We start from the raw sequence: 16962 nt of genomic DNA, 5'->3' as shown, positions 1-16962 counted from the left end.
GTTGAAAAAATTCTATGACCCAGTCATGGTGACTCCATTTTGTTGTTCACTTCCTTTATTTGTTATATGGGCTTTAGAGAATTAATAAAATAAAAACAAAAGAGACACCCTTCACTGAACATAATAAAGACTAAAGATTATTTAAAAAGGGCTTTGGTATAAAAGGAAAAATATTTCGTAAGTGAAAGCCTTTTCCTATTTGGGTTGTGCCCAATGAACACAAACAATAAGGATGTTATAAGCTGAGAAACATAATATATATTTTCACACTAGTTTTCAAAACTGGAAAAAAAGATGGGCTTTAACAGCAAAAGAAATGAATCCTAGAGGTTATGGCTCACAATAATTACTACTGAAGAAAGAGAGACGAAAACCTGATTAATCTTAAATCTAATAATAAAATAAAAGATACTCAGGAGGGAAGAAAAATCCCCCAAAGCTAGTGTTCATATAAATTTGTGGATATATACAAATGTACACACATTTGATTATTTAAAAGGAGCAAAAAGAGCACAATTAGGAACAATACACAGAAGTTTTGAAAGACAAATACCCAATATAAAAATGAAAATCCAGGCTGGGGGTAGACATCTGTATTGGGTCAAGATCCTAAATGCAAGGAAAGAGGCAAGATGTATTTATTATGCATAACACAGAAAGGAAAAGCAAAAGTAATCTTAAATCTAAAATATAAGACACAAAACAAAAGAGAAAGGTTTGAAAAAAGGAAGAGGCCAGGTCCATTTTTCTGTTCCAAAACCCTTTCCACGTATTTTAATACAGGAGACCTGAAAATCAGCCTGTAAAGGCTGGATCTTTCTTCACAGCACTGCATGGTCCAGCTTTTCAAGGAAACTGGTCACTCAATGAGTTAAGAAGTTAGCATTGGTTGTCATGAAATAGCAAGAAAACTTAGAAAAGCTGCTATATTTATGGAAAAGAGGCACAGAAATTTATCTAAGAAAAAGTTCCTGACTAGGTAATATCAAGAAATAATTTATTTTTGAAGATACTTTCAGGGATTAAAACAAATTATGAACAACAATGACAAAAAGGCAGGAATGAAGAATGGTAGCCATATTAGAGTAGAAATAGCCTGGCAATGAGTATTAACTCTACTACTAAAATAGTCATAGCAGTGACTGAAAAATCTGACTTACAAACCTCAATTCAAGAATCAGAAGCTCCATTCACTACCTGACATTTTAGATTCAAATTATTAAAAGAAAAAATGAAAACTGGTGGTATTCAAAGGATTGATTTTTACTCTGTAAACTTTCAATCTGAGAGAACAGAACTGTTAAACACTGTTTATGAAATAGTATCATTCAATTTTTACATCACCTGGCTCAGAATGTGCTTTAAACAGTTCTGCTAGTAAAGAAGAACACGAAGAAGTAAAAGAAAAACGCCTGGATGGTCAATCCAACAAGTAAAAATGGGAAGAACAGAACATATACCAGTGGAAGAGTAGAAAGAAAATAAATCTGCTAAACTAAAAAAAGACTCTGAAAATCTAGATGAAATTATTTTTGTAAAAATTAAATTATGCAAAAACAAACTCAAGAACCAATAGAAAATCAATTATTAAATTACCAAGTATTGGGTAAACCATTAAAATCTTAAAAACAGTATCTGGGGTGCATGGGTAGTTCAGTCGTTTAGAATGCTTGCCTCTCATGCAGGAGACCAGGGTTCGATTGTCAGACCATGCACCCCCCCCCCCCCAAAAAAAACCACAAAAAACCATTATCTGCACACTGATGTTCAGAGGAGCATTGTTCACAACTGGAAGCAACTCAAGTGTCCATCAACAGATAAACGGATCAACATTATGGCATATAAATACAATGGAGCATTATCACCTATAAAAAGGAATAAAGTTCTGAGACATGTTGCAACATGCAACAGCCTCAAAAACATTATTCTAGGTGAAATGAGTTAAGACAAGTAAAGACAAAAATTGCATGATATTATTTTAGGAAATGACCAAAAATCACAAATTTGCAGAGCTAGAGCAGATTAGCGGTTACCAGGGGAAGGAAGAAGAGAGAGGGATAAAAAGGGAGTTTATTTAAAAATAAATAAATAAATAAATAAATAAATAAATAAAAAGACACTAAAGTAGATTTGATGCCATATTAAAGCAATACTCACAGGCTTTAAGGGGAAGGGGGCAAGAATGGTTTGCAATCAATTAAAACGATGTAGATTTTTTTTTGTTTGTTTTTGTTTTTTGTTTTTTTTATTAATTAAAAAAATTAACTAACACAACAATAGAAATCAATCCATTCTACATATGCAATCAGTAATTCTTAATATCATCACATAGGTGTATGGTCATCATTTCTCAGTACATATGCATCGATTTAGAGAAAGAAATAGCACTACAACAGAGAAAGAAATAAAGTGATAACACAGAGAGAAAACAAATAAAAATAAAAAGTACAAAAATATATAAGAGAAAAAAAAACAAAACAAACAAAAAAAATACTATAGATCAGATGCAGCTTCATTCAGCGTTCCAAGATAATTACATTACAATTAGGCAGTATTGTGCTGACCATTTTTTTTTTTTTTTTTTTTAGACGTCATACCATTCTACATATGCAATCAAAACGATGTAGATTTTGACAGAGAAGTAAAAATGCTCACACGATACTGTTAAAAAAGCAGACTGACATATCTCAAACAGAGGCCATAACTTAAAGGAAGCTATTACATTAAATACATTTATTTCTGGATTACAGAATGACTTTTCCATAACGAACATATGTACTTTTTGTCTTTTTTTTTTTGCATGGGCAGGTACGGGGAATCGAACCCGGATCTCCAGGACAGCAGGCGAGAACTCTACCTGCTGAGCTACTGTGGCCCGCCCTTTGTCTTTTTAAAAATTGCTTTCTAATTTTTTTATTTTTATTTTTTATTATATGTACATTTTAAAGCTTCAAAACAAAAATAAGTTAGACTACATTTTTGGAAGAAAAGTGTGCCCAATTTTGTTTCCTTGTTTAAAAACAATAACAGGTAAAATCTAAATCCTACTGTGAATATTAATAGCAGGATAAAAATGGATTTCACAGAAAAAAGCATGGTGAATTATTCGGAATCAGACTGCTTTCTACCTAAGGAAAAACTTCAACATCAAGAATATCAGAATAAAAGCCAAAGTACTAAAAGCCATGGACTTGCTGGATATCTAAATAAAATGGCTTAGGTATTCAACTGCCTGGCAGCAAAGGGATAATCACAGAGTAAGCTCTTTTATTTTATCATATTCCATTAAAGAAACAAATATACCCAAAATAGAAGATATTCAAACACCTCTCACTCTTCCTATTTCCTTAATCACATCACAGGAAGAGATTAAACAAATACATTTAAAAATCTATTTCATAGGACATATTATTCCTGCTGCCAGAAAAATGGAAATCTATATTAAAAATATTCCCATTCACATCTTTTCAAACCAAAACAATGCCAAGGGGCATTTCTTTGTGTGGTTTAAAAAGAGCAATACAATGAGAAAGGAAATGTCTATCTGCAAGAGATGATACATAAGGAATTACTACATACAGCCATAAAACAGATACACTAGATTTGAAAGGGAAAGATGTCCACATTGTGTTAAATAACATGTTGTAGAATACATGTGATCTCATTTCTGCAAATATAAACTCACATGTAAACATAAAAGGATTAAGAAATATATAAACCGGTAGCAGTGGTAGACAGATTATAAAAGGCCTTTTAACAGTGCAATTTTTTTTTAAAAACCTACTTTAAAAATTAATCATGTGGCAGAAAGAGAGCACACATTCACATGCCAACATCACATATGATACTAGGACATGAACTTACCCATGTTGCTCATGGTGCGCATGCCTTGGGGAGATTGCCCAGATTGCTGATTCGGCTGGTTTTTTGCTTGCACCTGTGGTTGTGCAGGCATCTGATTTACTTGATAGGGTAGTCCAAGAGCTGCATAGGCTCTTTCTATAGAGCTGGGATCAATCTGACTAACAGTACTTAAGCTGGGGGTGGACTGTTGACCCACCCCTAGAGAACCAGCATTTCCAAGTCCAACAGCTGCTCCAGTCAAAATTGCTAGAGAAGACAAAAGAAATAGTTATTATAATATTAAAAATGGCGGCAAAAATGACCGACATGCAACACAGCAAGCAAACTCACTGCCCTCCTCCTCTCTACCGTGGGACATGACTCCCAAGGGTATAAACCTCCCTGGCAACATGGAGAAGAAATCCTAGAATGAACTGGGACTCAGCATCAAGGGATTGAGAAAACCTTCTCGACTGAAAGGGGGAAGAGAGAAATGAGACAAAATAAAGTGTTGATTGGCTGAGAGATTTCAAATAGAGTCAAAAAGTTATCCTGGAGGTTATTCCAATGCATTACATAGATAACCCGTTTTTAGTTTAAGGTGTATTGAGAGGCTAGAGGGAAGTGCCTAAAACTGTAGAGCTGTGTTCCAGTAGCCATGTTTCTTTAAGATGACTGTATAATGATATAGCTTTCACAAATGACTGATTGTGAAAACTTGTTCTGATGCTCCTTTTATCTACGGTATGGACAGATAAGTAAAAAATATGGATTAGAAATAAATAATAGGGGGAACAAATGTTAAAATAAATTGGGTAGAGGGAAATAGTAGCAGTCACTGAGAGTGAGGGGTAAGGGGTATGGTGTGTGTGAATTTTTTCTTTTTTCTTTCGTTTTTTTCTGGAGTGATGTAAATGTTCTGAGAAATGATCATGGTGATGAATATACAACTATGTGATAATGCTGTGAGCCACTGAATGCACACCAAGTATGGAATGTTCATATGTTAAGAATGTTCATGTTGTCGTTGACTGATTTTATTAATTAAAAAAAAAAAAATGACCGGCATGCTTAAGTGACCTGTAAAAGCATGAAATGATTGTTCATGTGATAATGAAATATCCTTAGTACATTTATCTTTTCTCCCATTATTTCCTTGAAAATTTCTAGGTGCTGAACTGTCTGGTCAAAGGGGATCATTAGCACAAAAGATTTTGGATTCAAAACTTCAAACAGCACTTCCACAGCCAGTGAGATGGTCCCATCAACAGGGATTGAATGCCTATAAGCCATATCAATATGCCACTAACAGGTAGTGTCAAATCTGCCAACGTGACAGGAGAGAAATTCTTAATACAACAGAGAATTTTTGCTATTTTTACCCCTCTAGCGAACTATTTCCTACTCGCAAATTCCTACTGGCATGATTATATTTCTTTATTAATTTAAGGACATTAATTTTTTTCACACGCTATTCATATATTCCAAGCTCATCTTTCAATCTGCTTAATGTTCTGTTTCTAGAAAGAGGATCTGGTAGCTATACTTTTAAAATGCGATCTTTTTACTTATGATTTCTCTTTGGTGTTATCTCTAAGAAAACCTCTTCTTCATCCCAGTTAAATTACTCTCAAATTTTCTTTCTTTCCAATAATTTCTAAGCATTTAAATATTTAGAGCACAAGTATAAAATAGCAACTTGCTCAATACGAAAGCAATAATTTTTAAAATTTTCATGCATTTAAAATGGAACATACATTCTCCTAACATTGAAGGAAACTTACTGGAACTAGCTTATCTACCTGTTCCTGTAAAGCTTATATATAAATTCTATTTGCACGCACACATGGGGATGGATGCTTCCAGATTTTTCTATTCTTTTTTACTTACCTATCAACTCTGATGCAGATGTTGTCATTTTATAATTTTTACCACTTGATAATAAATTCAGTAAGGAATTTTTAAGTTAATGTATTCCTTATTCCAGGTTTTCCTGGCCATTCCCATAAATTTGCTTTTCCAGAAGAACTTTAGGATCACTTACTTTATTAATCTTCCTAACTAATCTCATTTGACAGTGAGTTTAAGTGTGTAGAATTGATTTTTTAAAACTGGTATCAAGCCTACTCATCTAGATAGCTGCCATTTACCTCATCACTGAATCGAGCTGCTTTTGTGGTCATTCAGTAATATATGTAGTTTCCTATAAAAACCATTAATAGCAATAGTTTCTCATGTACTATACATATATTTTTAATTTACTATATTTTGGGTTATTTTGAATGATTTTTAAAAAACTTTTAGCAATCTCATCATCTTGTCAATTACATTGGGTATAAATATTTAATTCTATATAAAACAGTGATTTATCTTCTTTTATCAATACTTCACAATAGTACAACCAAAGCACATTGCATAACCATCACTCTACTTTTTAATTAGAATAGTGGCACTTGCTGTAGATTTAAAAACTTTTTAATGTGACTAGATTGAAATAAAAGAACCTGAAAAATATTGTTTTTATAAAGAAGGAATACTAACTGTTTCTGGATCTTACTAACAAGCAATTCAAGTCTATACATTAATATGAAGTCTAACAGGAAGCAGAATAAATGGAAAAAAATTTCTTCAACATAGCATGACAGCGGTAGGTTACACAGGAACCTCACATAACCAAAGTACTCTGATTCTTAACAGATTGCACTGATGAGACTCCAAGAATAATTTTAGTGTAATACTTCAAAGTATTTAATTACTTACACTGTTGATTTCTCTTATCTCCAGCATTTTTGAGGGGGAGACACACAGGACAATCATGTCTTGTACAATTCTTCCAGTGTGAAATGATTTGTCGAGACGATGCACAGTGTGCCACTAAAGAGAAGAAAAATTCTTTTAAGTACAGATTATATTTTTATATTAAATAAACAACAATTATTGATAAAGAACTTAGGGCCTACAAATTTATTAATTCGTTTCATTTTCATAACAACTCCATAGCAGAGCTCTAATTAATGCCCCCATTTTACATCTGAGAAGCAAGCAAAACAGCTATTTATTTGCACCAAATCACAAAGGCATTAAGTACTAAAACTGAGATACAAACCCAAGTAATCTGGTTCCATAATCCATATTGTTTTTTGGGGGTGGGGGTGTGCATGCGCCAGGCTGGGCTCCCACCATGGCAGGCAAGCATTTTACCACTGAACCACCCATGCACCCAGAACCCATATTTTCTACAGCCTACTTTATTCTAAGAAAAGATAATATAAACGAGCATTATGTCTACACATAACTTATAAAAAAAGATTTTTAATGACTCCATAAATATACTTTTAAATGTGTATGAAATTTGGTCATATTGTTTATATTTACTTACATGACAGCAAAGCCTCAATATTTATGCTATGCTGAGGCAAATCAAAGTCAATTAGGATTATCACAAAAGGAAAGCTCTTAAAATTTCTTCTCCTACCATATCACTAGATACTTGCTTGCAAAATGATACTGAATTTTATCATGTCCTAATAAAGAGTAAAGACACTATCAATAAGATACGCGATCATACTCCCTTCTCTACTTCCTGACTACATTCATATCTGTTAATATTAATCACAGAGTGCACTAACCCTATAACCCACTCACCTTGGCAGGATTTGCCTGACTGACAGTGCGTCATGTGGTTTAAGACATTCTTCATTGTGCGACAGTGGGGAAGATTGCACTGCCTTACTTCCCCATTAGCCTGCTCTCGGCGCTGGCACTTGTGGGCATGTAAAAGGAGTACAAGCTGCTGCTGGATGAGTTTGCGCTTCTCTGGATCAGCTGTGTGTGCCCCAGAACCCATCCCCTGGGCTACTGGAGTCACCAGGCCTGGCTGCTGGACCTGTGGGGCCTGCTGTTGGCCCTTAGGGATATAACAATAAATAGACATTTAATGTTAGGTGTCATAATGTGCTCTCTTCTTTAATAAACAGAGACTTCTATATTTTCAATTAAAACCTTTAAAGATGATCTACTGTATGCCAGGCTCCATTTCTCAGTATGGGGGTTTTAAAGATAAAGTAGAGCTCCCACCATCAAGACACTCAGTTTAGTGAGGAAACAACAAATTACTGCATTACCAAGTTATATAATCCAAGTACGCATAAGGTAGCGAGAGCCAAGATATGGACTGAGTAAACTCCAGCGGGGAAGGGAAGAGCACATCCAAGTTAAGTGTTAAAAGAACAAATAGGAGCCCTAGCAGGGGGTTTTCGGGTGAATAATGAGTAAATCTTTGGTAAAGTCTGGAAGAAATGTAATTTTCCCAATAAAAAAGTAAACATTTAGAAGTTATTTCCTGATGACAGAAATAACATGTTTTATTTATCTTTATATCTCCAGTATGTTTAGCAGAGTAACTGCAATATATGCATCAATGAACATATGACAAAACAAATAAAAACATCTGAGACAAGAGGTAAATAAAATCACTATAAGACGATGTTTTCCAAAGTTAAATACAGACAAGTTGACATGCTTATAACCAAAAACATTCTTTTACTTTAGAAAAAAGAAGCAAAATTAGGAGTTTCTGAAATTCTTCTCTAAAAAAATCACTATTTAAAACAACAGGTAACTTTTTGAGAGAGAAGTTACTTCTGTATCAGATATAAATCAGTAGGTAAGATCACTGAGAGTTGGGATTCTCTACCAGATCCTTACTTCAAGAGGTAAACGGCTCTTCCTATGCTACAGGAGCACTCAGAAGCAGAAGCTGCTGGGTGGCAGGCCCCTAAAATGTTATTTTAGTAGCCCCAATTGCTCCTATTTGCATTAGCATCCTTACAAGAAAGGAGTTACCATGTGAAATGGAATAAAGGCATAAGCCTGCTCACTTTTGGGGTCATCCACTGAATATCTATTTAAGCTCTATGTATAAATCCTAGTATACATAGTAGAAGGCATGAAAGTTTAATATAATTATTTTTAATAATAATTTAAGAAGTCAGTTTGAAAAGAAGTCTGTAATATATTACTACCTACCATGTTGGGCATTCCTCCACCAGGAACAGCCTTTTTGTCCATTGCAAATGGAGATAAGCTATTTGGTAGTACAGGCTTCGTCTGAATCTGGAGACCAATGCCACTGGGTCCAATCTGCTGTCCAGAATTCTGGGTATATGGTGAACTGTATGGATTAGGGTTGTTCATCATTCCCATCTAAGAGTAAGAAATGGAAAAGAAATTTATTTCTTAATGAGGTATTACTATTCCTTTTCCTATTTACTACTTAATTTACAAAGATAATTTTCAAGGAACTTCTCTGCTTATTAGAAAATAGACTGTGGTCACATGTTTAAGATCAAAACTTATGGATTTCAGGTATACTAAATTTACAAAGCTATTTTCTGTAAATATGAGATAAAGTTGTTTTAGAAAAACTTGTAAACATCTTCATTTAACTAAATGTGCTAAATAAGGTTTGTCACTCATCTCCACTAAGGGTCACACATTACACTGTTATGTGTGTTCATTTAATGACCAAACTAAGTATGGCTTAATAAATTCAATTCAACCTAACAAAATAGCTAGCCCCTAAATATATTATAATTTGACAATACATTTGGATATTTGTGTTCAATTGAATCTGTATTCATTCGATCAACTGAATCTTATCCTGGCATTCTGTTTATATAAGAATGGTAAAACTGATAATTTGGGGGCTATATCCCTTTTCATGTAGGCACAAGTGACATAATTCTAAAATCTTTTGAATCAAAATCATTTAGACAGACGGAGCATGCAACCTCCATAGTTCTACACCTTTTCTTATTGTCTTAAAACTTAGTTGCTTTACTCATTAAGTTACTTTCTTGGTCTTATTATAATGTCATTTGAATACGCAAACCATAGTACTTTAAAAAGTTTCTTTTCTGCTTTAACTATGTAATCCATCTAGAGCTATTATACCGTATAATTTTTAACTGAAAGAAAGGATACTAGTTATTTAAAAGCCAAATGTTTTACTGAAATGAAACACACTGTTATTTTCAAAGAGCATTTTCAATACTCTCTCTCAAGATGAACATTTAAATAATTCAAGCTGGGATCAACTTTATACCCTAATTATAAAATCAGATGTCCCCATCCCCCAATTCTCTTCTCCCACATTAAATCCGAACTGTAAGTCAAACACACCTACTATAAACACACACAGCAAGAACTTAGAAAAGAAACTAAGGAGCTACAGCTACTGTCCATTTAAAAGGAGCCATAATAGAATTCTATCCCTCTCTGCCAGACAGATCCAATCCTGTCAGACAGATTCTATCCTACCCCTAAAATGCTTCCTATATATCCATGTTCATTTTCAGTGTCTTAATTTAAGGCCATCATCAATGCTTGGACAGACTACACCCAACAGGTTTTCTTGCCTTCTGTCTTCTTTCTATTCTTAAGAGGAAAAACATTGTCTACTAAAGTCTTAATTAGAAATTAATTAAGGTGTGACTTTAGGCCTTCATAAGGCCAGACTGCCTCTTCCTGGTCCCATACTACCTCCCCATACACATTACTTGCAAATCTGAGAGTAGCATGCTTTTTGAGCCTCCAGCATCTGCAGTAAGCTTCTCCTTTTCCCTAAAACTAAGAATGCTACATTTTCTTCCCTATATGACTCCTTGTTGCTAACATGTGAAGGAAATAATACACTAAATTCTGAGAGGCAACAAATTTTCATTTTTTGTTGCTTAGGTAGCTGGTATACCCTCTAAATTAAGAAGCAGCTGCAGATTCTACTCATCCTTTAAGATACATTTCAAATGTTACCACCTCTGTAAAGAATCTTTCTATTCTGCTAGACAGTTAAAAGAGCTGTTTTTCCACCCTGCCACAAGAGTCCAAGCCTTTATTTTTAATACACTATAGGGTAAACAAAATAACCTGTTTAAACATGTGCCTCTTCTATTCCCAGACCATGCATAAAAGCAAACACCATAGTTCATTTATCTCTGTAACCCCATCATCTAGATTTCCTAAACCTCATCAATATCACAGCTCGGTGACTCAGGAAAATGAACTATAAAAGCCATAGAATAAAAGCTGTCAATAAAATCCAGTTTTGGGTTTTTTTGTTGTTTTTTTCTTTAATTGCATGGGCAGGCACCAGAAATCAAACCCAAGTCTCCAGCATGGAAGGCAAGAACTCCACCTGCTGAGCCACTGTGGCCTGCCGCCCAAAATCCAGTTTTTAAAACTGTGTAGTATCTATACTCTCCAAATCTATATGAATACAACATCTTTATTCACTTCAAAGATTTGCCTCTGGTGGAAAGGCAAAAAAAGAAAAAGTAACAGTTAAAGAACATTTACACTTCCCAGGTGAGATCAGACACTAAGAGGAGTTAAGTAACTGGCCTAAATGCTCCAATCCTGATGGGGGAGTGAAACTGAGGTAAGTGGTATCAATTGGATGAAAGCATTAAAAAAGGTGACAATCTGAATGGGAAGCAATCAGAGTAAAAAACTACTGATTTGGTCTCCAATAACAGGAATTTGATATGTGAATCTCATCAGTAAGATTGTAGGGACAATGAAATACAGATAAAAGGTTTCATCTGAGTTCAGGCTGCTTCGGGTAATTTCAAAAGTGTGGCTACAAGTACCGCTGCTATATACACTTTTTTTTTTAATTAGAAAAGTTGTAGGTTTTCAGAAAAGTCACACAGAAAACACAGAGTTCCTATATTATCTTATTAACACCGTGCATTAATATACATGTTACAATTGATAAAAGCACATTTTTATAATTGTAACATTAACTATAGTTCATAGTTTATATTAGGGGTCATTGTGTTGTACAATCCTATGTAGTTTTTAAAATTTCTTTTCTAGTAACATAAGCTACAACCTAAAATTCTCCCCTTTAACTACATTCAAATATGTAATTCAGTGCTGTTAATTATGTTCACAAATGTACTACCATCACCATATATATGCTTTTAAAGTACTATAATATTTATACTAATACAGTTCCAAAAATAAGTGCATGCGCGCACACACACATGTAAGAATATGCACAGCCTACATTTGGGGGTGTTATTCCTATTAGCATGAGATGGAAATTCATGATAGAATATGAAAGCCATCTATCACTGAAGCTGCATGACAGACAAAGATCAACACACAACAAAATTATCTGAGTAAACAAAAGGCTGGAATTTGCAAGCTTCCTTGATGTCTCTTTATAGTAAGCATAATGTCATTATTCAAATATACCCAGTAGGATGTTATTTCAGATTTATTCACATGGATACTGCCTTGCCTAGACTAAATTTCAACTAGTTCCTATCCTTGCTCCCTCAATCATGATGCATTATCTAGAAACTCCAAATCTACTCTACAGCAGTCTCAAATACACAAAAACTGCACTAACTGCTGGTCACTGGCCAATAAAGACTCTCTGGCTTTTGTTTTTCCATCTCCCTCAGCTTCCTGCTACCAGATTTTGACACTAAAATACAACCAATCTCCCCTTCTCTAAACCTCTTCCACATCCTAGACCCCCTCTTTACCTCCACCAGATATAATAGGAAAAGAATATACTGTACTTAATTTCTGCTAGACTGTGATTAGTTATTTGATCTTGTTCCCTGCTCCATGGCTAATGTACTCCAGATGTCCAACTACCTACCACCTACCTGAAACACAATGATACAGATAACCACCTAAACTGAAAAGGCAGAGGACCAGGAGGCCACGAACAGTTCTAAGTAGCTAAAAGAAAAATTAAATACCAAGGACATCACTGGCTCTCAAAGAGGGCCTACAAGGAACTATTTTTCCTTACATTTTTTTAAAAAACATGACTCTACAGGTTGCTCTTAAACTCCCAATATATTAAAAACCAGAAACTTAGTGAACCACATGAACTAGTAACAACTGCTGACAAATAAATAGGAAAAATAAAAAGTAGAGCCCAAAATACAGGTTTAGGAATAGCTGATACAGGGACAAAAACTGCTACAAGCTTTACAAGCTTCTGGGCAGCACCGTAATACAAACCAATACTACACATATGACTCCAAGTTTCACCAAAGAATAAAAACAAATCACATTCAGACATATCCTACTGCCTACTGAATTTGCTTAATGGCCAACATTATGTACTCATATCCACATTATACGAAGGCACTATGGTAAGCACGGTGAAAGCAGGCAAAGGACCCTCAGAAACAAAATCAAATCTTAAGCATATTTTTCATTCATTGCTTTTAATCTACTCCTTTATTACTACCTTAGTTTAGGGCCTGTTCCTCTTATATTGATACTCCATACCTAAAACCATGTCCACCTAAATTATAAATATGAGCATACAGCCCTCCTATTAAAAACTCAACAGAATATGGCATTCTAGACATAACTCCCCCCGCATGAATTCCTCCTCCCTACCTTACATTTAACAGTCCCCTGCCACGGTCTTTTCTAACTGCTACACTCCTTGCCTCTCCAAGGCACCCAAGTTCTTCTGACATGGAGACGCGACAGATCAATCATCACTTTCTTACTTTAACATGTCATAGGGTACTCTTTCATAACACATGGCAATAAAAGCCATCATCACAAACTGATGGTATTAATGTAAAAAGAAAAGTTCCAAATTGTTATAGCACTCCTACCTCCAGAAGCAGGGTGGGGTGGATTATTCCTAAGGCTAATAATAATATCGGTTTAAGTGAGTCGAGGTCGGGGTTTGTTAATTTTTATTTTTTTTAACACCAACTTCATCATCATAAAGTTTACAATATATGAATCTATCTTGACACTGGTTAGCACACACCTCTTCATAGCCTGTGAGGTAACCAGAGTCAAGGGAGAGAGGGTTAAGATTTGTTTTCTTTTCACCAGATCTAGTACTACAGAGTAAAACCAGACAAAGAATACATAAAACTACTCGAGGGCTATGTTTGTGAAGGGTCCCGGGATCACTTAGGAAGGATTCTGGGACCATTACAAAGAACTGGCATGCCTCCTGCTCTTAGATCTCAGTGTAGCAATGATAACCCATATTATAAGGTGACAGGTGATAATATGCTGCTACAACAAGTATCAAAATCTTGCATTTGTCTTTAGTTGTTTCCTTATCAATGTATGAACCATCATAGTGCAATGGTATTATACTAGTGATTAACAACTACACCTTTTAGGCAACTGGATATGTCTGAATGTAATTTGCTTTTATTTTTTGGTGAAATTTGGAATCACTTGGTTAGCACTGGTTTATATTACTGTGTGTGCTCACAATTGTGTAGGGCTTGTAGTGATTTTTGCTCTAGTATCAAATATTCATAAACTTATATTTTTATATTTGGGGCTCTAATTTTTATTTTTCCTATTTGTCAATGATTGTCACTGTCTGGTGTTTTGTGTTCCTGTGGTTCACTAAGCTTCTGTTTTTTAAAAGAATTCCAACATCAACTCCACTGAAAATCTCTTTGTATCCACCCCCACCCCAACCTCTGTTCCTCACCTGTATAATGGGAATAGACTATCTATTCATAGGTTGGCTATTAGGATTAATGGCCCTGGCACACATTAAATACCTATTAATAGTTAGGAGGGCTTCTTAGCATTTAGAGGATAACAGTAATTCTGGCACAATTATAATGTTTGACACTGTTATGTAATAATACACTGGATCTTTATGATTATTTTCCTAAAAGAAAACAAAGCAGCAAAACAAAACAAAATGAAAAACATTAAACACTCCAGAATATAACACTTTTTAAATAAAAATGCTCTGGTTTCAAAGGTAAAACCTTCCATCACATTTGTATATTAATCCAACTGAATAAAGTCTATTAGTAGCATCCCCATAGCCTCTGGCCAGCTGATGGTCATGGGGTTTACTGATCTTCTCCATTACAGTCAAGAGCTATGCCTCCAGAAGATGCCAACTTAACTACGTGATGTAGGTTTGCTCTTCCCTTCCTATAAAAATGTATAAGGAATCACAAAATGGGAACTCTAATAATACAACCATTATATACTACTACTATTCTAATAAAAACAGGGATACCTCATTTTATTGCACTTCACTCTATTGCGCTTCTCAGATAATAATCCATGTTTTAAAAACTGAAGGTTTTTGGCAACCCCGTGTCGATCAAGTCTATTGGTGCCATTTCCCCAACAGCATGTGCTCACTTCATGTCTTTGTGTTAACATTTTGGTAATTCTTACACTATATCAAACTTTTCATTATTATACATCTGTTATAGTGATTTGTGATCAGTGATTTTTTTTAACTTTTTTTATTAATTAAAAAAATTAACAAACAAAACATTAAGATATCATTCCATTCTACATATACAATCAGTAATTCTTAATATCATCACATAGTTGCATATTCATCATTTCTTAGAACATTTGCATTGATTTAGAAAAAGAAATAAAAAGACAACAGAAAAAGAAATAAAATGATAACAGAAAAAAAAGATTATACATACCATACCCCTTACCCCTCGCTTTCATTTACCACTAGCATTTCAAACTAAATTTATTTTAACATTTGTTCCCCCCTATTATTTTTATTCCATATGTTTTACTTTTCTGTTGATATAGTAGCTAAAAGGAGCATCAGACACAAGGTTTTCACATTCACAGAGTCTCACTGTGAAAGCTATATCATTGTTCAATCATCATCAAGAAAAATGGCTACTGGAACACAGCTCCACATTTTCAGGCAGTTCCCTCCAGCCTCTCTGCTACATCTTGAACAAGGTGATATCTACTTAATGCATAAGAATAACCTCCAGGATAACCTCTCAACTCTGTTTGGAATCTCTCAGCCATTGACACTTAGTCACATTTCACTCTGCCCCCTTTGGTAGAGAAGGTTCTCTCAATCCCTTGATGTTAATTCTCAGCTCATTCTAGGTTTTTTCTCAGTCCCTTGATGCTGAGTCTCAGCTCATTCCAGGATCTCTGTCCCACGTTGCCAGGAAGGTCCACATCCCTGGGAGTCATGTCCCACGCACAGAAGGGGAGGGTGGTGAGACTGCTCGTCATGTTGGCTGGAGAGAGAGGCCACATCTGAGCAACAAAAGAGGCTCTCTTAGGGGTGACTCTTAGGCCTAAATTTTAAGTAGACTTGACATATCCTTTGTGGGGTTAAGTTTCATATGAACAAACCCCAAGACTGGGGGCTCAGCCTATAGCTTTGGTTGTCCACACTGCTTGTGAGAATATCAGGAATTCAACTTGGGGAAGTTGAATTTCTCCCCACTCTCACCATTCCCTGAAAGGGGCTTGCAAATACTTTTCCAGTCACTTGTGATCAGTGATTTTTGATGCACTACAGTAACTGTTTAATGGTGTCACAAACTGGGCCTATAAAACAGTGAACTTCATCAACAAACGTGGTTCCTCTGATGGATCTGGGCAAAGCTAATTGAAAACCTTCTGGAAAGAATTCACCATTTTAGTTGTCATGAAGAACATTCATAGGAGGAGGTCAAAATATCAACATTTACAGGAGTTGGAAAAAGGTGATTCCAACCCTCATGGATGACTGAAGGGTTCATGACTTCAGTGGAGAAAGTAACTGCAGATGTGGTGGGAATACAAGAGATCTGGAATTACAAGTAGAGTCTGAAAACATGACTGAATTGCTGCAATCAAACTTGAATGGATGAAGAATTGGTTCTTATGGATAAGCAAAGAAAAGCAGTTTCTTGAGATGGAATGTACTTCTGGGTGAAGATGCTGTGAACATTGTTGAAATGACACAAAGGATTTAGCATATTACATAAAGCATTTGAGAGCACTGACTACAATTCTGAAAAGCCTACTGTGGGTAAATGCTATCAAACAGCGTCATATGCTACAGAGAAATCTTTCGTGAAAGGAAGAGTCATGCCAAGCAGTAAACTTTATTGCTGCCTTATTTTAAGAAATTGCCATAGGCACCCTAACCATCAGTCACCACTGCCGTGTTCAGTCAGCAGCCATCAAGACCCAGCAAAAAGATGACAATTCACTGAAGGCTCAGATGATGGGTTAACCATTTTTTAGCAAAAAAGGGTTTTGAAGTAAGATATGTATGTCTATAAACACACAATGATATTGCACACT

At 35.1% G+C, this 16962-nt stretch overlaps 1 protein-coding gene and 1 long non-coding RNA gene across 5 annotated transcripts in view; one reads left to right on the top strand and one right to left on the bottom strand.

The window, feature by feature from the left end:
* The window catches only part of LOC143691035 (uncharacterized), a 132520-nt gene extending 124627 nt beyond the window's left edge, over positions 1-7893 (top strand). The window contains exons 6-7 of one of the 2 annotated variants that reach the window (XR_013179313.1): positions 5014-5155; positions 7497-7893. This is a non-coding gene — a long non-coding RNA (uncharacterized LOC143691035). The remainder of the gene's footprint in view (positions 1-5013; positions 5156-7496) is intronic. The other variant, XR_013179314.1, reaches the window with a different exon arrangement.
* The window catches only part of EP300 (EP300 lysine acetyltransferase), a 76410-nt gene that overhangs the window by 38347 nt on the left and 21101 nt on the right, over positions 1-16962 (bottom strand). For all 3 annotated transcript variants that reach the window (XM_077168958.1, XM_077168959.1, XM_077168961.1), the window contains exons 3-6: positions 8872-9048; positions 7489-7750; positions 6604-6717; positions 3865-4110 (exon numbers count right to left, since the gene is read on the bottom strand). In XM_077168958.1, the coding sequence (XP_077025073.1) occupies positions 3865-4110; positions 6604-6717; positions 7489-7750; positions 8872-9048 (799 nt within the window). The remainder of the gene's footprint in view (positions 1-3864; positions 4111-6603; positions 6718-7488; positions 7751-8871; positions 9049-16962) is intronic.

The sequence above is a fragment of the Tamandua tetradactyla genome, chromosome 7 (genome assembly GCF_023851605.1).
Source record: "Tamandua tetradactyla isolate mTamTet1 chromosome 7, mTamTet1.pri, whole genome shotgun sequence".
NCBI lineage: Eukaryota > Metazoa > Chordata > Mammalia > Pilosa > Myrmecophagidae > Tamandua > Tamandua tetradactyla.
This window is presented reverse-complemented; position numbering and strand designations above follow the sequence as displayed.